Below are 26,315 nucleotides of genomic sequence, written 5' to 3' on the forward strand. Positions count from 1 at the left end.
CGTCAGGTAAAATTTTTTGTTTAAACTACAGTCACCACTGCACCCTATGGTTTCTCCTTTTTCTTCCTAACCTTTGGTCGAATGACTGGGGGGTGGAGCTAAGGGGGGAGCTATATGGACAGCTTTGCTGTGTGCTCTCTTTGCCACTTCCTGTAGGGAATGAGAATATCCCAGTAAAGGATGAATCGGTGGACTGGATACACCGCAAGAGAAAGTAATTTATCAGGTAAGCATAAATTCTTTTTTTCTATCTGATTCATGAAAGAAAACAAATGGGTTTTATGTCCTTTTAATAGTGATCTTTTTAGGTGTTTCCATGCTTATTTTGCATTTATTAATTATCTCCCATATGTGATAGAAATAGCGCTATCTAATTCCTTCTTGTTCTCTTTCTATTACATATATATATATACGTATATATATATATATATAATTTTGTTCTACATTTACTGTGTTTTGTTCGAAATAGTACTTTTTTAAATTTATTGTTCAATCTACTAGCCTTTAGAGTCAAAACAAGTCTTAATGTTTAGACATGCTTCTTTATAAAACATGAACAAATTAAATAATGTTGTAAAAATAAATGTCATCTGCATTGACCACTTCCCATGGTAGTTGTAGGTCATGTGAGTCATTTTGCGTTTTTTTTTTTGTTTAACTGTACTTTTTTTTTTTTTTACTTATTTACCAGGAATCCATATATTGTTTTTAAAAATAATTTGCGTTTATTTTTCCCCATTGTTTTATCTGATTGTTTTTTTTTTTAATGTAAAGGGTTCGAAAGTTATTAAATTGTTTTCCTGTGAACTGTAATGTAGGCTAAATAGTTGCTATGATATCTTTATAATAGCAGCCTTCAGTGAAAGTAAGGTATATTGCAAAATTTTAGGCTCACTTTTAATGTCACTATTCTTTCTGTAGTATGTTATGAATGCAATAATGCTTGGATAAGTACACTGGCAAGAAGGGAAAAGCATTATGCAAACTGCTTATTTGTCAAATTAGAACAATAAAGTCTAGTAGAGGTAAAGCACAGTAATAGATAGCGGTGGTGCAAATCTAGCAAGGGCTCCACACAAGTCCCCCAAAAACGTTATACAGCCCAAAATAGCAGCACTCACCAGTAGTGAAAAAGTTGCAAATTTATTGGGACACCAAGGAAAAAAAGGCCACGTTTCGAACCTCTAAACATGACTAAGGACTAGAGGTCCAAAACGTGGTCTTTTTTTCCTTGGTGTCCCAACTAATTTGCTACTTTTTGACTACTGGTGAGTGCTGCTATTTTGTACTGTATTGACATATTAGAACCCCTGACATATTTCTGGCTCATGAGTAATCAAATTGATAAAAACACACATATAGTTATAGTTGAAGGGACAGTGAAGTCAAAATTAAACTTTCATGATTCAGATAGTGCACACAATTTTAAACAACTTTCCCATTTACTTTTATCATCCAATTTGCTTTGTTCTTATGGTATTCTTTGTTGAAAGCTAAACTTATGTAGTGTTGTAAACTGATTTCTAAGTCGTTAAAGGCCCCCTCTTATCTCAGTGCATTTTGACAGTTTTTCACAGTTAGACAGTTTCAAAATAGACAAAATAAAATACACACTTTCCTTATGGTGATCCTTCGACCCAGATCAGAAATGCAGGTATAGAAAATGGTGGTGCTTCCAACACTTCTTTTAAGATTCAAGTGGCTTTTGGTGTATTCCTCAATGAAAAGGAAATCACAGAGTTGTAAAATACTGGCAAGGTAACAAAGTACTAGAAAGCAAGTACTCACAGTAAGTCTTGCAGCTTCTGGTGTGTATAATTCCTCTGGACACAATTTAAGGACAGAATGTAGTAGAAAACAGTGTTTTTAATAAAAAGGTTAAAATACAAAGTTTCAGCTTAATAACCTAAACTTGCTCTACACGTTTCAGCAGAACATGCTTTTCTCAAAAGCATTTAACATTTAAAAAGTAGCTGTATACAATGATCATCTACATCCTGTCTTATTTCACAGTTAGACACTGCTAATTTATGTGTGCCGTATAAAGTGAGTCAGCACTGATTGGCTAAAATGCATGTCTTTCAAAAGAACTGAAATAAGGGGGCAGACTGCTGAGGCTTAGATACATATGCGGCAGCGGGCGTAAAAGCTGCATACGAGTTTGGCGCGTATATTTCACCTGTCGCCTGCTGTTTTTACTTCCATAAACGAACATAGAACAGACGTCGGTATCACATATTTAGCGCAAGGACTTACGCACCGATAATGGAGACATTTTACTCCATATTCACCTCGCCACACATAGGCAGGTGAAGCAAGCCTTGCGCTGACTATGAAAGTACCGTAACTCCCTAGTAGCCTTAGCAAACCTAACGCATGTGCAATATCCACCCCTAATCCGCCATCCCCCCACCATAAAATAACTAATTAAATGTATTAACCTCTAAACCACCAACCCCCACAACACAATCTACCTATTAAAGTGAATGTAAATTTTGATGCTAAAGTGCCCGGTTTTTAAAAATTTGATTAAAAACAGGGGCACTTTGATGAATAAAAATTTACATTTCACTTGTGTTGTGAAAAAATACCTTTTAATCTTGACAGCCGCTCTAGCTTCCTCCGCCCGTCGCAAAGTCTCTTCCTGGGTCTAAAATGAGGAATCCGGGTTCCTCCAATCATGGCGTCGAATCAGACACTGATTCCACCGGGGGGAGCCGTTATTGGAGGATGAGCGATCCATCATTTCTGACATCAGAAATGGCTTGCGACGACCGGGGGAAGCTGGAGCGGCTGTCAAGTTTAAAAGGTAAGTATTTTTTCACAACACGAATGAAATGTAAATTTTGATGAATTAAAGTGCCCCTGTTTTTAATCGAATTTTTTAAAACCGGGCACTTTAGCATCAAAATTTACATTCACTTTAAATATATTAACCCCTAATCTGCCAACCCCCACATTGCAAATGACCTTATAAAGTTTTTAACCCCTAATCTGTCAACCCCCCACAATGCAAAGTATCTAATAAAAGTATTAACATCTAAACTGCCAACCAACACCCCCTAATCTAACAATAAACTACTAATAGCCCTTAAAAGAGCCTTAAAGAAAACAGCTCTTTCCCCCAAAAAAATTACAAAGTCCCCCACTAACAATACAACCCCCCACCCACCTCACCCCCCAAAATAAAAAAGACCTAACTAAAAAATAAACTACTCTGAAAATAAAAAAAAAATGTATGGGCATTGCCCTTAAAAGGGCAATCAGCTCTTTTAGTGCCCATGGAAATAAAAAAAATCCCTAATCTAAAAAACAAACAAAAATACCCCCCCCCCCCCAAAAAAAAAAAACACCTAACACTAACCCCAAAAAATGTACTCACCATTCCTGATGTCCGGACATCCATCTTTCTCTTGTAAGGTGTATCCAGTCCACGGATCATCCATTACTTGTGGGATACTCTCCTTCCCAACAGGAAGCTGCAAGATGATCACCCACAGCAGAGCTGTCTATATAGCTCCTCCCCTAACTGCCCACCCCCAGTCATTCTCTTGCAGCTCTCGACAATGGAAGTAGCATAGAGAGATGTGGTGAATTAATGTAGTTTATCTTCAATCAAAAGTTTGTTATTTTCAAATGGTACCGGAGTTGTACTATTTTAGCCTCAGGCAGAATTGAAGAAGAGTCTGCCTGTGGTTTTTGATGATTTTAGCAGGTTGTAACTAAGATCCATTGCTGTTCTCACACATAACTGAAGAGATGGGTAACTTCAGCTGGGGGAATGGCGTGCAGGGTCTCCTGCTCTGAGGTATGTGCAGTTTTAAATTTTTCTAGAGAAATGAATATGCTAGAAAATGCTGACAATACCGGATTTATTTTAAGGTAAGCCTGATTACAGTGATTTAATAACGACTGGTATCATGCTTGCTGTAAAGGGTAATATTTTTATTATTTACTCACATTACTGAATTGATATAACGTTTGCTTGAAGTGTATGAATGTTTTTTACATATTGGTAATAAAACTTTATTCTGGGGCCCAGTTTTTTCCACATGGCTGTCTAGATTTTCCTAGGGATAGTTTTTTAAGGCCCTCTCACTGTGAGTTCAGGTTGGGAGGGGCCTATTTTCATTTTTGCAGCTTGAGACATCCAGCTTCCCTGAAGGAGTCCCCTGAACATTTAGGACCTCTCTAAAGGGATTTTGTGCCTTCCAAAGTCGTTGTATGGGCAGGTAGGGCCACAGCAGAGCTGTGGCAGTTTGTTGTGACTGTTTAAAAAACGTTTATATCGGTTTTTTTATCCGTTTTTTAAACTAAGGGGTTAATCATCCATTTGCAAGTGGGTGCAATGCTCTTTTAGCCTATTATACACACTGTAAAAATTTCGTAAGATTTACTGCTTTTTTCACTGTTTTAGCAGTTTCTGTGTTTGTTTTTTTCTCTTAAAGGCACAGTACCGTTTTTATTTTTTGCTTGTTCACAGTTATTAAAGTGTTTTCCAAGCTTGCTGGTCTCATTACTAGTCTGTTTAAACATGTCTGACATAGAGGAAACTCATTGTTCATTATGTTTAGAAGCCATTGTGGAACCCCCTCTTAGAATGTGTACCAAATGCACTGATTTTACTATAGATTATAAAGACCATATTCTGGCTTTTAAAAATTTATCACCAGAAGAAATTGACAAGGGGGAAGTTATGCCGGCTAACTCTCCCCACGTGTCAGATTCTATAAATCCTGCTCAGGGGACGCCTAGTACTTCTAGCGCGCACATTGCGTATGAATCATACCCTTACAGAGGTATTATCTAAACTGCCAGGATTGCAAGGAAAGCGAGACAGCTCTGGGAATAGAATAAATACAGAGCTCTCTGACGCTTTAGTAGCTAGGTCTGATACACCTTCACATTATACTGAAGCTGAAGCAGGGGAGCTTCAATCTGTGGGTGATTTTTCTGATTCAGGGAAGATACTTCACTCTGATTCTGATATGTCTACATTTAAAGTTAAGCTTGAACACCTCCGCGTATTGCTCAGGGAGGTTTTAGCAGCTCTGGATGACTGTGACACTATTGTAGTCCGAGAGAAATTATGTAGATTGGATAAATACTATGCAGTACCTACTTACACTGATGTTTTTCCAATCCCTAAAAGGTTTTCTGAAATTATTACTAAGGAATGGGATAGGCCAGGTGTACCGTTCTCTCCCCCTCCTATTTTTAAGAAGATGTTTCCTATAGACGCCGCTACACAGGACTTATGGCAGACGGTCCCTAAGGTGTAGGGAGCAGTTTCTACTCTAGCTAAGCGTACCACTATCCCTGTCAAGGACAGTTGTGCTTTTCTAGATCCAATGGACAAAAAATTAGAGAGTTCTCATAAAAAGATCTTTATTCAGCAAGGGTTTATTCTCCAGCCCCTTGCATGCATTGCCCCTGTCACTGCTGCTGCGGCCTTCTGGTTTGAGTCTCTCGAAGAGGCTCTACAGGTAGAAACCCCATTGGATGATATCCTTGACAAGCTTATAGCTCTTAAGCTAGCCAATTCATTTGTTTCTGATGCCGTTGTTCATTTAACCAAACTAACGGCTAAGAACTCGGGTTTTTCTATTCAGGCGCGTAGGGCGCTATGGCTTAAATCCTGGTCAGCTGACGTTACTTCAAAGTCTAAGCTTCTCAACATTCCCTTCAAGGGGCAGACCCTATTTGGGCCTGGGCTGAAGGAGATCATTTCTGATATTACTGGAGGAAAAGGTCACGCCCTTCCTCAGGATAGGTCCAGCAAATTAAGGACCAAACAGCCTAATTTTCGTGCCTTTCGAAATTTCAAGAGTGGTGCAGCTTCAACTTCCTCTAATACAAAACAGGAGGGAAATTTTGCCCAGTCCAAGCCGGTCTGGAGACCTAACCAGGCTTGGAACAAAGGAAAGCAGGCCAAGAAGCCTGCTGCTGCCTCTAAGACAGCATGAAGGATCAGCCCCCAATCCGGTAACGGATCTGGTAGGGGGCAGACGTTCTCTCTTCGCCCAGGCTTGGGCAAGAGATGTCCAGGATCCCTGGGCGTTGGAAATTGTGTCTCAGGGATACCTTCTGGAATTCAAAGCTTCTTCCCCAAAAGGAAGATTTCACATCTCACAATTATGTGCAAACCAGATAAAGAGAGTGGCATCCTTACATTGTGTTCAAGACCTCCTAGCTATGGGAGTGATCCACCCAGTTCCAAAGGAGGAACAGGGGCAAGGCTTCTATTCAAATCTGTTTGTGGTTCCCAAGAAAGAGGGAACCTTCAGACCAATCTTAGATCTCAAGATTCTAAACAAATTTCTCAGAGTTCCATCCTTCAAGATGGAGACTATTCGAACCATCCTTCCTATGATCCAAGAGGGTCAGTATATGACTACCGTGGATTTAAAGGATGCTTATCTTCACATTCCGATACACAGAGAGCATCATCGGTTTCTCAGGTTCGCCTTTCTAGACAGGCATTACCAGTTTGTGGCTCTTCCCTTTGGGTTAGCCACGGCACCAAGAATCTTTACAAAGGTTCTGGGGTCACTCTTGGCGGTCCTAAGGCCGCGGGGTATAGCAGTAGCCCCTTACCTAGACGACATTCTGATACAGGCGTCGAATTTTCAAATTGCCAAGACCCATACGGACATTGTTCTGGCATTCCTGAGGTCTCAGGGGTGGAAAGTGAACGAAGAAAAGAGTTCTTTATCCCCTCTTACAAGATTTTCCTTCCTGGGAACTCTGATAGATTCTGTAAAAATGAAGATTTACCTGACAGAGGCCAGGTTGTCAAAACTTCTAAATTCCTGCAGTGTTCTTTATTCTACTTCTCGCCCTTCGGTGGCTCAGTGTATGGAAGTAATCGGCTTAATGGTAGCGGCAATGGACATAGTACCGTTTGCCCGTCTACATCTCAGACCGCTGCAACTCTGCATGCTCAGTCAGTGGAATGGGGATTACACAGATTTGTCCCCTCTACTAAATCTGGATCAAGAGACCAGGGATTCTCTTCTCTGGTGGCTATCTCGGGTCCATCTGTCCAAGGGTATGACCTTCCGCAGGCCAGATTGGACAATAGTAACAACAGATGCCAGCCTTCTGGGTTGGGGTGCAGTCTGGAACTCCCTGAAGGCTCAGGGATCATGGACTCCGGAGGAGGCCCTCCTTCCGATAAACATTCTGGAACTAAGAGCGATATTCAACGTGCTTCAGACTTGGCCCCAGCTTGCTGCGGTCAGGTTCATCAGATTTCAGTCGGACAACATCACGACTGTAGCTTACATCAACCGTCAAGGGGGAACAAGGAGTTCCCTAGCAATGTTGGAGGTTTCAAAGATAATTCTATGGGCAGTTTCACTCTTGCCATCTATCAGCTATCCATATCCCAGGAGTAGAGAACTGGGAGGCGGATTTTCTAAGTCAACAGACTTTTCATCCGGGGGAGTGGGAGCTCCATCCGGAGGTATTTGCACAGTTGATTCAACTTTGGGGCAAACCAGAACTGGATCTCATGGCGTCTCGTCAGAACGCAAAGCTTCCTCTTTACGGATCCAGGTCCAGGGATCCCAAGGCAGCACTGATAGATGCTTTAGCAGCGCCTTGGTCCTTCAACCTAGCTTATGTGTTTCCACCGTTTCCTCTGCTCCCTCGTCTGATTGCCAAGATCAAGCAGGAGAGAGCATCTGTAATTTTGATAGCACCTGGAGTTTAAATTTAGTTCTTAAGGTTCTTCAAGGGGTTCCGTTTGAACCTTTGCATTCCATAGATATTAAGCTCTTATCTTGGAAAGTTCTGTTTTTAGTAGCTATCTCCTCGGCTCGCAGAGTTTCGGAGTTATCTGCTTTACAATGTGATTCCCCTTATCTCATTTTCCATGCAGATAAGGTAGTGTTATGTACCAAACCTGGGTTTCTACCTAAGGTGGTATCTAATAAAAATATCAATCAGGAGATTGTTGTACCGTCACTGTGTCCTAATCCTTCTTCTAAGAAGGAACGTCTTTTAAACAATCTTGACATGGTTCGTGCTTTAAAGTTTTATTTACAAGCTACTAAAGATTTTCGTCAAACATCTGCATTGTTTGTTGTCTATTCTGGACAGAGGAGAGGCCAAAAGGCTTCGGCAACTTCTCTTTCTTTTTGGCTAAGGAGTATAATACGCTTAGCTTATGAGACTGCTGGCCAGCAGCCTCCTGAAAGAATTACAGCTCATTCTACTAGAGCGGTAGCTTCCACATGGGCTTTTAAGAATGAGGCTTCTGTTGAACAGATTTGTAAGGCGGCGACTTGGTCTTCTCTTCATACTTTTTCTAAATTCTATAAATTTGATACTTTCGCTTCTTCGGAGGCTATTTTTGGGAGAAAGGTCTTACAGGCAGTGGTGCCTTCCGTTTAAGCGCCTGCCTTGTCCCTCCCTTCATCCGTGTCCTATAGCTTTGGTATTGGTATCCCACAAGTAATGGATGATCCGTGGACTGGATACACCTTACAAGAGAAAACACAATTTATGCTTACCTGATAAATTTATTTCTCTTGTGGTGTATCCAGTCCACGGCCCGCACTGTCATTTTAAGGCATGTATTTTTTTTTTTAAACTACAGTCACCACTGCACCCTATAGTTTCTCCTTTCTCTTGCTTGTCTTCGGTCGAATGACTGGGGGTGGGCAGTTAGGGGAGGAGCTATATAGACAGTTCTGCTGTGGGTGATCCTCTTGCAGCTTCCTGTTGGGAAGTATAATATCCCACAAGTAATGGATGATCCGTGGACTGGATACACCACAAGATAAATAAATTTATCAGGTAAGCATAAATTGTGTTTTTTCCAGGCGGAGAAAAGTCTTCATCCAGGCGGCGAAGTGTAAAGATAGGATTTTTTATTTTTGGTAATTTTAAAATAATTTATTAGGTAGTGTTTTTTTATTTTAGGTAATTGTATTTTAATTGGGGTTAATTTAGGGGGTGTTAGGTTAGGTGGCTTAGTTATTAGATTAATACTTTGCGTTGTGGGGGGGTTGGTGGATTAGGGGTTAATAGTGTAATTAGGTAGATTGCGATGTGGGGGGTTAGCGGATTAGGGGTTAATAAGTAATTAGGTACTTTGCGATGTGGGGGGTTGGCGGATTAGGGGTTAATAGGTAATTAGGTACTTTGCGTTGTGGGGGGTTGGCGGATTAGGGGTTAATATTGTAATTAGGTACTTTGTGTTGTGGGGGTTGGCAGATTCGGAATTAATAACTTTATTAGGTAGATTGCGATGTGAGGGGTTGGCGGATTAGAGGTTAATACATTTATCAGGTAGATTGCGATGTGGAGGATTGGTGGTTTAGGGGTTAATACTTTTATTAGTAGTTGCAATGTTGGAGGATGGATTAGATTTTTACGTGCGATTTAAACTTTTTTTGTTTTCTACTTAGGCGCCAGCAGATCATATACTGCCGTAAGTCGCTCGCTACGCCCGATATGTGTATTTCCGCACATTTCTGAACGTCGCTGGTTTGTTTGACTTACGGCAGTATATCATCTGCCGACGCGGTTTATGTGATTCACCCAATGTGCGAGGGGAATTTACAGGCAAAGGGAGTTTCAGCAGTTGCGCTGAAACTTACGCCGTTATGTAATCTCGCCCAAGGTAATCACAGAGGTAAAAAGTATATTAGTATAACATTGTTGGTTATGCAAAACTGGGGAATGGGTAATAAAGGGATTATCTATCTTTTTAAACAACAAAAATGTTCAAGTAGACTGTCCCTTTAACACATGCTTTAAAATAGTTCCCTATGCAGCATTATACATATGGGGGTTGATCATAATTAATCATTGGATAATAATTGGCATGCTAAAGGGACAGCAAAGTCAAAATTAAACTTTCATGGTTCATGTAGGCCATGCAATTTTAATCAACTTTCTAATTTTCCTTTGTTATCTAATTTGCATATATGCCTATTACCATTGGCTCACCCTGTGTGTTCAGCTAGCTACCAGTGCTGCATTTCTGCTCCTTCAACAGAGGATAATAAGAGCATAAAGCACATCTGATAATAGAAGTAAAATACAAAATTATTTAAAAATGTATACTTGATCTGAATCATAGTACCGAGATAACATCATTAAAGGACTACTTAATACAGTAGAACTGCATAATTAACAAATGTCTATAGAAAGACAATGCAATAACACTCTGAATTTCAGATCAGTAGTAGATTTCGTTTCTGAATTTTCAAAGGTACTGTAATTTCATTTTCACCATCCCTGTATCATGTGACATCCATTAGCCAATAACAAACGCAGATGCGCATGTATTGTGAATTCTTTCACATGCTCAGTAGGAGCTTGTGCCTCAGAAATTGTGTACATATTAATCGTTTTTTTTATTGTTAAAAAGAAACTGCATGCTCTGACTGAATTATTTTTTTTTTTAGTTTAGTGACCTTTAAATTGTCGGTTGAGTTTGACCTTTAAAGTGCTCCCCTTTATTCATTTTACTAAATTCTGTTACAATTATTCTACATTGCCTATAATTTCTCCAACATAGGTGTGTCCGGTCCACGGCGTCATCCTTACTTGTGGGATATTCTCTTCCCCAACAGGAAATGGCAAAGAGCCCAGCAAAGCTGGTCACATGATCCCTCCTAGGCTCCGCCTTCCCCAGTCATTCTCTTTGCCGTTGCACAGGCAACATCTCCACGGAGATGGCTTAGAGTTTTTTGGTGTTTAAATGTAGTTTTTATTCTTCAATCAAGAGTTTGTTATTTTAAAATAGTGCTGGTATGTACTATTTACTCTGAAACAGAAAAGAGATGAAGATTTCTGTTTGTAAGAGGAAAATGATTTTAGCAACCGTTACTAAAATCGATGGCTGTTTCCACACAGGACTGTTGAGAGGAATTAACTTCAGTTGGGGGAAACAGTGAGCAGACTTTTGCTGCTTGAGGTATGACACATTTCTAACAAGACTTGGTAATGCTGGAAGCTGTCATTTTCCCTATGGGATCCGGTAAGCCATTTTTATTAAATAAGAATAAAGGGCTTCACAAGGGCTTTAAAGACTGGTAGACATTTTTCTGGGCTAAAACGATTGATTTATAAGCATTTTTAATAGTTTATAGCTTTGAGGAGTTATTTTATTCTTGGGAATTATGTTAAAGAAACGGCAGGCACTGTATTGGACACCTTTTTCACTGGGGGCCTTCTCTAATCATAGGCAGAGCCTCATTTTCGCGCCACTAATGCGCAGTTGTTTTTGGGAAGCAAGGCATGCAGATGCATGTGTGAGGAGCTCAGATACATAGAAAAAGCTTTCTGAAGGCGTCATTTGGTATCGTATTCCCCTCTGGGCTTGGTTGGGTCTCAGCAAAGCAGATACCAGGGACTGTATAGGGGTTAAATATAAAAACGGCTCCAGTTCCGTTATTTTAAGAGTTAAAGCTTTCAAATTTGGTGTGCAATACTTTTAAGGCTTTAAGACACTGTGGTGAAATTTTGGTGAATTTTGAACAATTCCTTCATACTTTTTCACATATTCAGTAATAAAGTGTGTTCAGTTTAAAATTTAAAGTGACAGTAACGGTTTTATTTTAAAACGTTTTTTGTACTTTGTTATCAAGTTTATGCCTGTTTAACATGTCTGAACTATCAGATAGACTATGTTCTGTATGTGAGGAAGCCAAGGTTCCTTCTCATTTAAATAGATGTGATGTATGTGACAAACAATTTAGAGAAAATGATGCCCAAGATGATTCCTCAAGTGAGGGGAGTAAGCATGGTACTGCATCATCCCCTCCTTCGTCTACGCCAGTCTTGCCCACACAGGAGGCCCCTAGTACATCTAGTGCGCCAATACTCCTTACTATGCAACAATTAACGGCTGTAATGGATAATTCTATCAAAAACATTTTAGCCAAAATGCCCACTTATCAGCGAAAGCGCGACTGCTCTGTTTTAGAAAATACTGAAGAGCATGAGGACGCTGATGATAATGGTTCTGACATGCCCCTACACCAGTCTGAGGGGGCCAGGGAGGTTTTGTCTGAGGGAGAAATTTCAGATTCAGGGAAAATTTCTCAACAAGCTGAACCTGATGTGATTACATTCAAATTTAAATTGGAACATCTCCGCGCTCTGCTTAAGGAGGTGTTGTCTACTCTGGATGATTGTGACAATTTGGTCATTCCAGAGAAATTATGTAAGATGGACAAGTTCCTAGAGGTCCCGGGGCCCCCCGAAGCTTTTCCTATACCCAAGCGGGTGGCGGACATTGTAAACAAAGAATGGGAAAGACCCGGCATACCTTTTGTCCCTCCCCCTATATTTAAGAAATTGTTTCCTATGGTCGACCCCAGAAAGGACTTATGGCAGACAGTCCCCAAGGTCGAGGGGGCGGTTTCTACTCTAAACAAACGCACTACTATCCCTATAGAAGATAGTTGTGCTTTCAAAGATCCTATGGATAAAAAATTAGAGGGTTTGCTTAAAAAGATGTTTGTTCAGCAAGGTTACCTTCTACAACCAATTTCATGCATTGTTCCTGTCACTACAGCAGCGTGTTTCTGGTTCGATGAACTAGAAAAGTCGCTCAATAAAGATTCTTCTTATGAGGAGATTATGGACAGAGTTCACGCTCTTAAATTGGCTAACTCTTTTACTTTAGACGCCACTTTGCAATTAGCTAGATTAGCGGCGAAAAATTCAGGGTTTGCTATTGTGGCGCGCAGAGCGCTTTGGCTAAAATCTTGGTCAGCGGATGCGTCTTCCAAGAACAAATTGCTTAACATACCTTTCAAGGGGAAAACGCTGTTTGGCCCTGACTTGAAAGAGATTATTTCAGATATCACTGGGGGTAAGGGCCACGCCCTTCCTCAGGATAGGTCTTTTAAGGCTAAAAATAAACCAAATTTTCGTCCCTTTCGCAGAAACGGACCAGCCTCAAGTTCTACATCCTCTAAGCAAGAGGGTAATACTTCTCAAACCAAGCCAGCCTGGAGGCCAATGCAAGGCTGGAACAAAGGTAAGCAGGCTAAGAAACCTGCCACTGCTACCAAGACAGCATGAGATGTTGGCCCCCGATCCGGGACCGGATCTGGTGGGGGGCAGACTTTCTCTCTTCGCTCAGGCTTGGGCAAGAGATGTTATGGATCCTTGGGCGCTAGAAATAGTCTCCCAAGGTTATCTTCTGGAATTCAAGGAGCTACCCCCAAGGGGGAGGTTCCACAGGTCTCAATTGTCTTCAGACCACATAAAAAGACAGGCATTCTTACATTGTGTAGAAGACCTGTTAAAAATGGGAGTGATTCATCCGGTTCCATTAGGAGAACAAGGGATGGGATTCTACTCCAATCTGCTCATAGTTCCCAAAAAAGAGGGAACATTCAGACCAATCTTAGATCTCAAGATCCTAAACAAATTTCTCAAGGTTCCATCGTTCAAAATGGAAACCATTCGGACAATTCTTCCTACCATCCAGGAAGGTCAATTCATGACCACGGTGGATTTAAAGGATGCGTATCTACATATTCCTATCCACAAGGAACATCATCGGTTCCTAAGGTTCGCCTTTCTGGACAAGCATTACCAGTTTGTGGCACTTCCATTCGGATTAGCCACTGCTCCAAGAATTTTCACAAAGGTACTAGGGTCCCTTCTAGCGGTGCTAAGACCAAGGGGCATTGCAGTAGTACCTTATTTGGACGACATACTGATTCAAGCGTCGTCTCTACCACAAGCAAAGGCTCATACGGACATTGTCCTGGCCTTTCTCAGATCTCACGGGTGGAAAGTGAACGTAGAAAAAAGTTCTCTATCTCTGTCAACAAGAGTTCCCTTCTTGGGAACAATAATAGACTCCTTAGAAATGAGGATTTTTCTGACAGAGGCCAGAAAATCAAAACTTCTAAGCTCTTGTCAAGTACTTCATTCTGTTCTTCTTCCTTCCATAGCGCAGTGCATGGAAGTAATAGGTTTGATGGTCGCGGCAATGGACATAGTTCCTTTTGCGCAAATTCATCTAAGACCATTACAACTGTGCATGCTCAGTCAGTGGAATGGGGATTATACAGACTTGTCTCCGACGATACAAGTAGATCAGAGGACCAGAGATTCACTCCGTTGGTGGCTGACCCTGGACAACCTGTCACAAGGGATGAGCTTCCGCAGACCAGAGTGGGTCATTGTCACGACCGACGCCAGTCTGGTGGGCTGGGGCGCGGTCTGGGAACCCCTGAAAGCTCAGGGTCTTTGGTCTCGGGAAGAATCTCTTCTCCCGATAAATATTCTGGAACTGAGAGCGATATTCAATGCTCTCAAGGCTTGGCCTCAGCTAGCAAAGGCCAAATTCATACGGTTTCAATCAGACAACATGACGACTGTTGCGTATATCAACCATCAGGGGGGAACAAGGAGTTCCCTGGCGATGGAAGAAGTGACCAAAATAATTTAATGGGCGGAGACTCACTCCTGCCACTTGTCTGCAATCCACATCCCAGGAGTGGAAAATTGGGAAGCAGATTTTCTGAGTCGTCAGACATTTCATCCGGGGGAGTGGGAACTCCATCCGGAAATCTTTGCCCAAATAATTCAATTGTGGGGCATTCCAGACATGGATCTGATGGCGTCTCGTCAGAACTTCAAGGTTCCTTGCTACGGGTCCAGATCCAGGGATCCCAAGGCGACTCTAGTGGATGCACTAGTAGCACCTTGGAGCTTCAACCTAGCTTATGTGTTCCCACCGTTTCCTCTCATTCCCAGGCTGGTAGCCAGGATCAAACAGGAGAGGGTATCGGTGATCTTGATAGCTCCTGCGTGGCCACGCAGGACTTGGTATGCAGATCTGGTGAATATGTCATCGGCTCCACCATGGAAGCTACCTTTGAGACAGGACCTTCTTGTTCAAGGTCCGTTCGAACATCCGAATCTGGCCTCACTCCAACTGACTGCTTGGAGATTGAACGCTTGATTTTATCAAAGCGAGGGTTCTCAGATTCTGTCATTGATACTCTTGTTCAGGCCAGAAAGCCTGTAACTAGAAAAATCTACCATAAAATATGGAAAAAATATATCTGTTGGTGTGAATCTAAAGGATTCCCATGGAACAAGATAAAAATTCCTAAGATTCTATCCTTTCTTCAAGAAGGTTTGGAGAAAGGATTATCTGTAAGTTCTTCGAAGGGACAGATTTCTGCTTTATCTGTTTTACTTCACAAAAAGCTGGCGGCTGTGCCAGATGTTCAAGCTTTTGTTCAGGCTCTGGTTAGAATCAAGCCTGTTTACAAACCTTTGACTCCTCCTTGGAGTCTCAATTTAGTTCTTTCAGTTCTTCAGGGGGTTCCGTTTGAACCCCTACATTCCGTTGATATCAAGTTATTATCTTGGAAAGTTTTGTTTTTGGTTGCAATTTCTTCTGCTAGAAGAGTTTCAGAGTTATCTGCTCTGCAGTGTTCTCCTCCTTATCTGGTGTTCCATGCAGATAAGGTGGTTTTGCGTACTAAACCTGGTTTTCTTCCGAAAGTTGTTTCTAACAAAAATATTAACCAGGAGATAGTCGTGCCTTCTTTGTGTCCGAATCCAGTTTCAAAGAAGGAACGTTTGTTGCACAATTTGGATGTAGTTCGTGCTCTAAAATTCTATTTAGAGGCTACAAAGGATTTCAGACAAACATCTTCCTTGTTTGTTGTTTATTCTGGTAAAAGGAGAGGTCAAAAAGCAACTTCTACCTCTCTGTCTTTTTGGCTTAAAAGCATCATCAGATTTGCTTATGAGACTGCCGGACGGCAGCCTCCTGAAAGAATCACAGCTCATTCCACTAGGGCCGTGGCTTCCACATGGGCCTTCAAGAACGAGGCTTCTGTTGATCAGATATGTAAGGCAGCGACTTGGTCTTCACTGCACACTTTTACCAAATTTTACAAATTTGATACTTTTGCTTCTTCTGAGGCTATTTTTGGGAGAAAGGTTTTGCAAGCCGTGGTGCCTTCCATCTAGGTGACCTGATTTGCTCCCTCCCATCATCCGTGTCCTAAAGCTTTGGTATTGGTTCCCACAAGTAAGGATGACGCCGTGGACCGGACACACCTATGTTGGAGAAAACAGAATTTATGTTTACCTGATAAATTACTTTCTCCAACGGTGTGTCCGGTTCACGGCCCGCCCTGGTTTTTTAATCAGGTCTGATGATTTATTTTCTCTAACTACAGTCACCACGGTATCATATGATTTCTCCTATGCAAATATTCCTCCTTTACGTCGGTCGAATGACTGGGGAAGGCGGAGCCTAGGAGGGATCATGTGACCAGCTTTGCTGGGCTCTTTGCCATTTCCTGTTGGGGAAGAGAATATCCCACAAGTAAGGATGACGCCGTGGACCGGACACACCGTTGGAGAAAGTAATTTATCAGGTAAACATAAATTCTGTTTTTTTCATTCCAGGATGAGAAGCAATCCGCTCAGTCCCCACCTGTTGCTGGTATGAAAACAGTGGATCTTTTACCTCTGAGAGACGATCTGTGGCCAAATAGACAGAATTACAGTAAACCAACTGCAGTTGCCTCAGATCCAGCCACCAGATCCCCTGTACAGAAGTCTTTTCTTTCTACATCACCACAGCGGAGTCCAACTTGCCGTATTCATGGAGCGTTAAGGCATCCAGAGTTCCAGCATAATGGTAGAATACTGAAATCATTTGACGATTTGATTGTATTAAAGGGCCAGTCAATGTTAAAATTAACCTAGTGACACCTGCAAAAAAAAAAAAAAAAAAAAGATTTAACCCCCCCAAACATGTATTTACTTTACCTTACTCACCAATCTCTTCTAGTTTATTAAACACTGTTTCATGAGTGCGCTGTCTAATCACAGTGCAATCAGTCACTTCGTTTTGCACTGGGAAAATCACCGACAGCTTAACCCAGCACGGGAGCACGTTACATGTAGTTCAAGGCGCAATCTGGTGCGCTGTGATTAGAAAGCGAGCCTGTGACGCACTGTTGAAGAAACCAGAAGAGGATTTGTGAGAGTCCACAATGATTCATTACTGTTGGGAATTCATCACTTGGCCACCAGAAGGAGGCAGACACCCTACACCAGAGATTTATAATCCCTCCTACTTCTCCGACCCTCTCAGTATTTTCTTTGCCTAGGCTAGGAGCAGGGGAAGATAGAGATTCTCATGATTTGTTAAAGATTTACAGGGATATTAATCCTAATTTTTCCCTCAATGGATAGTTTCTGAAAGAGAACAGCCTGTCACAGATGTCACTGGAAAGTTACTTTGCCTCCTCCTGTCTGGCTATGAGATGTACTCCCTTAGTATATCCTCTACTGTTAGTTAGAGTACAGGATGGGCTCTCTTCTGTATCCTCAGGACTACCAGTTGGGTAAGAGCAGTGGAGGGGAGATTGCTGGGTAAGTACCTGCTTGTCTCACACAGCTCACCTGCTATTATCATGTACAAACAGTTAGGTACATTATAGCTAGATCTCAGCATCTTGACACATATTAGCAGCTATCTCAGACTGTCATAATTATGTGCACTTTTATTCTCACATATGTTTGTTTGTTTTGTTGGCTTAGTGCTGGAATATAGCCTTATAGCGCAATAGGTTCAATTTTAAGGTTTCGCATATCTAAGCTCTAGGGCACACGTACAGTTGCCCACTAGTGACATGCTGAAAGTGGAAGACAGTAATAGACAATTAAAACATTGTGGGTATATTACTTTTTAGCCTTTATTTATTTGAGAGGTATGTGTAATTTTTTTTAGGTTGCAGCCCTTTTAACTTTCGGGCTCTGCTCTGAACCGTCATTTTAAGCACTCCATGATCAATCAACACAACAATAAAAAGGCCGGTAGATGATCGTAATGACGGAGGCAGGAGTTGACAGAGTGCAAACATTTTTGCACCTCTCTGCAGTTGTCGCTTCCTGTTACTGTGTGGTGGCTATTGTGCGCAACAGAAGCTTCCTTCACATTGTATTCCGGATACCGGAGGGGGTAATATCTAGTCCTATACCACAGAGCAGGGGATTTTTTTTATATTTTCCTGATGGCTTAGTCTCTTTACTGTAATTTTTGGAGCTCTTACTGTATGGTGGAATTTTATGCTGCTCAATGTTTTGCATTGCTTGCGTAGTCCTAAAGTGGATTATAATTGCGGTACTTTGATACTACTATATGTTAATTCTTCTTTTCTTCTGTCAGACTCATTTATAAACTATTCTATCTTTTACATGTATGTTAAATGTGAGTTTCTATCTGTGTTGCTTGCACTGTTGCTACTTATAATGGACCAAACTGGAATTGTTTGCCGGGTTAGTCCCACTAGGTGGCAGGCATCCTGATTTTGCTTTTCCAAGATACCATTGTATGCTTTGCAAACTGTTTACTTTTCTGTCCTCCAGCGCAACTTGGCAGTCCTGGCCTAAGTTTTACCATTTTAATTGTTTACTTCCAATGCAGGAAATATAGTCTGTTCTCTGCCTGTCTATACTACGCAAAGGAGGGATTATTTATTTGCCTGTTTTCACACCGTTCACAGCTAGTATGTGAATTACAAAAAAACTGAATGCGCCTCCTAGTGCCAAAAATCAGTGATAATACTCTGGTAATACTGTGTTATGAAAAGTAAATATATTTGTGAATCACTGTGATCAAAACATACAAAAAATACAAAAATATATGTATAAAGAAACGTATTATTTCAAAAGTTACCGGTATTAGAAATAACAGACGGCAAAAGCCGGGAACATAAAGGGTAGAGATCAGAACAAAGTCCCCAAAGTGTCAGACTGATGGACGGTGTCTCTAGGTGGCTGCTTGCTTCTCCAAACTCCAACAGGGCAGGAGCCAAAAGAACTGTGGTAGCAAAGAAGAACAAAAAGAGAAGGCGCCACAATGGTGCAATATCATTTAGATGCGGGAGGGGTATGTACAAGAGTAATCACATTATACTCACACTCCTCAAAGCACTTAAAAAGTGCCACATAGGCGTGCTGAACTATCACAAGCTGTTCAGAAAGCTCTCACAGGCGTATCCGCTTCCGCTGTGTCTCAGAAATTATCCCGGCCACAAGCACAGGTGCACTTGAATTGATTACAGCAAACTGCTAGCACACAGATAGGGATAACAATATCGTCAAATGCCAAATGGGATTAGTAAGCATAAACAAAGACGTGCTGTTGAGTGTCTAAATACAATAGACTTTAATAAAAGCTTAAAACATTAAAAAGTTCACAACGCATTTCCCAGTCTACACATGGACTGCTTCCTCAGGTGAATAATAAACACTGAACAGCACAGCAGAAAAAAACCCTTCATTGGATTCTGATTGGATCGGTTTTAATTACACCTGGAAGCATTCACTACACTTCTGAGGTGACTTGTAGAAGCAGACTGAAGGATTATAGTGCTTTAGCTCACAATTCTCTAGGAAACTAGAACTCCAATGGGTTGTATATTGAAGATAGCCAAAACAGGAACCAAACGGTTTGTTAAAGGTGAATATATATTTAATACACAAAAAGGTAAAATAGATAAAAAGGTCATATAGACCCACAAATGCAACTTGTTTCTCAGCTTGACAGCTCTTTCCTGTCAAGCCGTTGCATTTGGTCCCTGTTTTGGCTACCTTTGATATACAACCCATTGGAGTTTCAGTTTGCTGGAGAATAGTGAGCTGAAGCACTATAATCCTTCAGTCTGCTTCTACAAGCACAACTAAGTGGTGCTACCAAATGCGAGTACCCTGAACACAACTACCACAATAGGAATACCCCTTTGAACTACTGATACATACAGGAGGCGCCCTTTTTGTTTGCTTTTTCTGCAGGAACATCTGATCATTACCTTTAGGGGTTAAGAAGAGGAGCATCCTTGTCCTGCTGTCATTTGGGATTAAAGATCCCTGCCTGCGTTCTCTTTGCAGGACAGTTTTTAAAGAACGGATTGACATTTGTTTGTGCACTTGTCTTGTCCTATGATGAACTATATTGTATGCTTTATGGACTGAATATTTATCCTTTCAATCTGTGATTTTTTGTTTTATTTTATGTCATTCATTTATTATATTTTGTTGTTTCCTTTTTTGGCTGTGCCATTTGTGCTTATACTATTACCTACCATTTTGGTCTTTTTTTCCTTTTGTTTTTTATTTTTCACTATTATCTGTACAGCGCCACCTTCTGCTCCTAGAGAGCTGTTCTCTTGGCCATTCAAGCCTGCTTATCTTTTCCCACCTCTGGTTCTTTTTCCCAGAGTAATTTCCAAGATAAAGCAAGCTAAAGCAGGAGAAATCCTTTGTAATCCTGATTGCCCCAGCATGGTTACGCAAGGTTTGGTATGCAACCAAACCCTGTGTGATGTCCAGTTATCCTACTCTGCCTCTTCCTCTTCAGCCAGACCTTTTGTCTTAAGGTCCCTTCTTCCATCTGGATCTAAAGTCTCTCAACTTGATGGCATGGAAATTGAACGCCTAGTTCTGAAACAGGTTTTTCAGACTCTGTTATTGAGACTCTTATAGAGGCTCGTAAACCTGTGTCTATGAAGATTTATCACTAGGTTTGGAAAACTTACATTTCCTGGTGCATAGATCATGGTTTTCTCTGACATTCTTTTTGAATTCCTAGGATTCTTAATTTTTTGCAGAATGGTTTAGATAAGGGTTTATCTGTCAATTCTTTAAAGGGAAAGATTTCTGCCCTTTCTGTATTGTTTCACAGAAATATTGCTAATCTTCATAAAGTTCATTGTTTTTGTTCAGGATTTCGTTCGTATTAAGCCTATTTCTCCTCCTTGGAATTTTCACCTGGTGTTAAGAGTTTTCCAAGCTCCTCCTTTTGAGCCTATGTGTGCTATAACTTTAAGGTATATTTCCTCCTATTAACTTCCTATTGCTATTTAAACAACCTTCCTACTGGGTTTGTTGCCTGAAAATTAAAGATCATTCATGCAGGTGTTCTGTGTGAGTCTCACTTTTCTCCTCAGGTCATCTGGCTTGTGTTAACAATCATTTCATCTTGTCTGCCTGTTCTTCATTCACACAGCTGTTTCATCTAACCTACGGACCTCGAAAACCTTTCCTGTTATTCCAGATGAGTATTTATCATCATCCTCTCTTTTTACAATCAAGGCTCTGTGCTTTCCCCCTTTCAACTACCGCTTCTTCGGAACTCAAGTTACCAGAAGTTCAGCTCCTCCTCCGGATCCACAGTCTGCTCACTGCCTTGCCTGCTTTGTTACACAAAACAAGCTTGGGATTTTAATTAAGGCACTCTCTCACACTTCCTCTCCCCACAGGATCATATTTTAAGTTTAACGAGTCACCTGAGAGATAAAGTGTTATTTCAAAGACATTTCTCATTTTCTCCATTTGTGACTTTACAACTGAATCTGTGTTTGTATAACTTTTGAAGCACACATATTTACTCTCCTTAATCTATTGAACCTGCTTTGCAAGTGTTGCATTGGTCATTTCTGTGTATTTCTCATTAACAGCCTGCAGCATTTTAATACACAAGTATGTTTACCTCCTGGGACATATAAACTTAGACTTTTCGTATTGTATCTTCTCTCATATCAGATACATTAATTGCCAGTCCTTTTCTAATGGAGCTATACAAATATTATCAGTAGCAATTTCTCTGTGAATATCTAACATTGTTTAACTGCATAACTTGTGTTTATTCAATATGCAAATCCAAACATAGCAGTCATTACTAATATCTTAGTAATTTGCTCATTCTATTTTACCCAATTACTCTAATATTGTTTTCTGGGTTTATATATACAAGAGCAACAAATCTGGTTTTACAAATCAGCTTGTATTATTTAATTCTTGAGTGAGTCATTACATAATTTTCAGGCCATAAAAAATATTTTTACTTTTGTCAGGACATGGATCCAAACGAGATCAATAATCAATTCGCCTGTCAGGTTAGGAAATGTCCAGAAGAAGACCCAAATGCTAGGGCGAACTTAAACAACACCCTTGCACTCTGAGTTTAATCTAAGACGTGACCCCACGACAACCTCTAAAAAACAATGTACTCACAATATGGAGAAGAGTTAGCCTGAGTCCAAAGTAATTCAAGATATCAGCCAAATAGACTTCTGAGTAAGGAAATTGTTTCAGGAAATGTCTTCCACAGAATCAGGAGAGAAGGGATAGTCCACTTATACTCAGACAGAGGAAGGGTAAAACAAGAAACAGTTAATAATGCACGAGTAGGTAACTTGTAATCAGGCAGTTTGAGGGTTAACACTGTGTAGTCAGTCCTTGCAGAGTTTGGCAACAGGTTATCAGGCAGTTTGAAGGTTAATATTGAATAGTCAGTACTTGCAGAGTTAGACAACAGGATATCAGGTAGTTTGAGGGTTAACACTGTGTAGTCAGTCCTTGCAGAGTTTGGCAACAGGTTATCAGGTAGTTTGAGGGTTAATACTGAATAGTCAGTACTTGCAGCGTTAGACAACAGGATATGAGGTAGTTTGAAGGTTAACACAGATTAATCAGTACTTGCAGATATTGGCAACATGTTATCATGCAGTTTGAGAGTTTACACTGAATAAACAGTACTTGCAGAGTTTGGCAACAGGATAACATGCAGTTTGAGAGATTCACAGAATAAACAGTACTTGCAGTGCTTGGCAACAGGTTATCAGGAAGATTGAGGGTTAACCCAGCATAGTCAGTCTTTGCAGAGTTTGGCAACAGAAAATCATCAGTTAGAGAGTTTCCACAGCAAAGTCCTCACAGGAGCCACTAAGAGGAACAAACAAACGGGCACTGAAGAAACACGAAGCCCGGAATAAAAAGCCTGGTAGTGACATCATGAGGAAGGGGTGGCTCAGACTACATGCCAATCAAGCACACAGAAAGGACCGCCGGAGCTTCCCACCAGCCTAGCGTGACAGTGCCCCCTCCTCAAGGACCCCTCCGGGGGACCCAACCGGGCCTGGCAGGGTATTTCTTGTGAAAAGACTTGACAAGAGCTGGAGCATGAACATGAGAGGCTGGTTCCCAAGATCGTTCAAAGATAGGATAACCCTTCCAATGGACCAGGTAGTACAGCCGATTGCCCCGTAGCTTGGAATCCAAAATCTGGCTGACTTCAAACTCAGAAGTTCCCTCTACGAAAAGTGGAGGAGGTGGTTTACTCTTGATAGAGTATCGGTTGTAGATGACTGGCTTGAGTAAGGAGACATGAAACACTGCATGGATCTTGAGAGTCTTGGGTAAAGCCAGGCGGTATGCAGAAGAACAAGCTTTGGAAACAATTCGAAAAGGTCCAATGTACTTAGGACCCAACTTAGTACAAGGTTGTTTTAGACGTATGAATCTGGTGGATAAAAATACTCTGTCTCCAGTACGAAGTAAAGGAGCCTTACACCTTCTGCGATCAGCATATCTCTTGTGTCTTAAGGAAGAGGAAAGTAGAGTTTGACGAATGAGTTGCCAGTGGTTACTGAGATTTTTCACAATACGATCTGCTCCAGGGACTTCAGTAGAACTGGTAATCATAGGAAAGGTTCTAGGTTCAAAACCATAAGCTGCCTTAAAGGGAGAGGTCTGTAATGAGGCGTTATAGTGTGAGTTGTGAGCTAATTCCGCCAAAGGCAATAACTGAGACCAGTTGGAGTGGTGATGGTCTACATAATGTCTAAGAAAAGATTCCAAGGCTTGATTTACATGCTCAGTCTCTCCGTTGGATTGAGGATGATGTGCAGTAGAAAGAGATATGTTGATTCCGAAGTGCTTACAAAAAGACCTCCAAAACTTGGAAACAAATTTAACTCCACGATCTGAGACTATGTCAGTGGGAAAACCATGTAAACGAGATATATGTAGAACAAAGAGTTCAGAAAGTCTTTGAGCTGAAGGCAAGCCTGGAAGAGGTATGAAGTGAGCAGACTTGGAGAACCCAAATGGTCTTATTTCCAGCAGAAACAGGAAGATCTGTAACGAAGTCCATGGATAAGTGAGACCAAGGGTAATGAGGAATAGGAAGAGGGTGTAATAGACCAAACGGTCGATGAGAAGATTGTTTGTTCGAAGCACAAGAACTACAAGCAGCAATATAATCCTTAACATCCCTCCTCATAGTGGACCACCAAACATGCTGCTTCAGTTTCCACAAAGTATTGGTTACTCCAGGATGACCTGCTGAAATGTTGTCGTGAGCCCAACGTAGAAGCTTAAGACGTAATCCTTTGGGTACATACAGGATACCAGAAGGTAGTTTGCAAGAAGATGGTACCCGGACTTGAGCAGCATGTAAAGCCTGTACTGGAAAAGAGGATACTTGAGCCAAAACTTTGACTGGACGTAGTATAGGTTAAGAATCCAAAGGAGAAGGCTCAGAAGATTGGAACTGCCTAGATAAAGCATCTGCCTTGGAATTTTTTGAACCAGGAACATAGGAAAGTACAAAATTAAACCTGGAGAAGAACAAGGCCCACCAAGCCTGACGAGGATTGAGACGAGTAGCTGTATGGAGGTACAAAAGATTCTTATGATCTGTCAGAATGAAAAAAGGTTGACTGGTACCCTCTAACCAATGCCTCCATTCATCCAAAGCTAATTTTATAGCCAAAAGCTCCTTATTGCCCACATCATAATTTAACTCGGCAGGATTGAATTTTTTCGAAAAGAACACCACAGGATGTATCTTGCTGGTAGTCGGATCACGTTGGGAGAGAACAGCTCCAGCTGCTATAGAAGAAGCGTCAACCTCCAAAATAAACTAGAGATCAGGAATTGGATGACTGAGAAGAGGTGCAGAAGAAAATGCTGATTTTAGCGTTTCAAAAGCCTGTACTGCCGAAGTGGACCAGTTCTTACAATTTTGCCCTTTCTTAGTAAGAGAAGTGAGCGGAGACGTGATGTCAGCAAAGTTCTTAATAAACTTTCTATAGTAATTGGCAAAGCCAAGAAACCTCTGCAGGGATTTGAGAGTAGTTGGTCTGGGCCAGTCCTTCATAGCCGAAAGTTTAGCAGGATCCATCTCAAAACCTGATTCTGAAATGATATAACCCAAAAAGGGAATGGAACTCTGATGAAAAGAGCATTTCTCCAATTTAGCGAACAGGGAATTGTCTCGTAACCTCTGAAGTACCAGTCTTACATGATGTACATGTTCCTGTAATGTTTTGGAATAGATCAGAATGTCATTGAGATAAATGATAACAAATTGATTTAGATAATCTCTGAAGATTTCGTTAACAAAGTGCTGAAATACTGCTGGTGCATTGCTCAATCCGAATGGCATTACTAGATACTCGTAGTGACCAAATCTAGTGTTAAATGCCGTCTTCCATTCGTCTCCTTTACGGATTCTGACCAAATTGTAGGCCCCACGGAGATCTAACTTGGAAAAAATAGAAGCACCTTGAAGACAATCAAATAACTCAGGAATGAGCGGCAGAGGATAGCTGTTTTTGACAGTAATCTGATTCAAGGCCCGATAATCGATACAGGGACGGAGACCTCCATCTTTTTTCCCAATGTAGAAAAAACCCGCACCCACAGGTGATAAGGATGGACGAATAAATCCTCTGGCTAAGTTGTCCTTTATGTATTCCTCAAGAGAGACATTTTCTTGACGAGAGAGGGGATAGGTCCTTCCCTTAGGTAGAGGAGCCCCTGAACACAATTCGATAGGACAGTCAAATATCCGGTGTGGAGGTAACGTCTCAGCCTCCTTTTTAGAAAACACATCACTAAAGGCATGATAGTAATTAGGCAATGAATCAGGAACTTCCACCATAGCTACGACAGGACAAGATGGTTTTGAGGAATTTTGCAGGCAATGTTTGAAACAGGTAGTTCCCCAGATAATAAGTTCTCCTTTAGACCATGAGAAGACTGGATCATGAAGCTGCAACCAAGGTAACCCCAGAATCAACGGTATGTGGGGAGAAGTAATGACGTCAAAACGAATAATTTCACAATGAAGTATGCCCACAGACAAAAGAAGAGGAATGGTAGAATTTTGTATGATACCAGAACCTAGAGGCTGTCCACTAACAGTGGTTACCTTAATTCTTGGCTTGAAGAGGAATCCTGAGAGAGTCAGCAAAGTTTGAATGAAAACTCCAGCAGCTCCAGAGTCAATGAGGGCTTGAGCTCGAAACTTGGTGTTTCCAAAAGTGATAGTTACAGGAACAAAAAGTTTAGAATTGAGGGAAGACATGGGATTCCGGCTTAACTATGTCCCTCTTTTAAAAGTTAAGCCTTGGCTTTTACTGGCCGGATAGGACAGTCCTTCAGTAAATGTCCTTTGGTACCACAATACAGACATAATCCAAGAGCTTCTGACAATTTAA

At 41.2% G+C, this 26,315-nt stretch overlaps 1 protein-coding gene across 2 annotated transcripts in view; it reads left to right on the forward strand.

Annotated features, from left to right (window-relative positions):
- The window catches only part of MDM1 (Mdm1 nuclear protein), a 245,355-nt gene that overhangs the window by 208,951 nt on the left and 10,089 nt on the right, over positions 1 to 26,315 (forward strand). For both annotated transcript variants that reach the window (XM_053716829.1, XM_053716830.1), the window contains one exon: positions 16,423 to 16,657. In XM_053716829.1, the coding sequence (XP_053572804.1) occupies positions 16,423 to 16,657 (235 nt within the window). The remainder of the gene's footprint in view (positions 1 to 16,422; positions 16,658 to 26,315) is intronic.

Source organism: Bombina bombina, chromosome 6 (assembly GCF_027579735.1).
Source record: "Bombina bombina isolate aBomBom1 chromosome 6, aBomBom1.pri, whole genome shotgun sequence".
Taxonomy (NCBI): domain Eukaryota; kingdom Metazoa; phylum Chordata; class Amphibia; order Anura; family Bombinatoridae; genus Bombina; species Bombina bombina.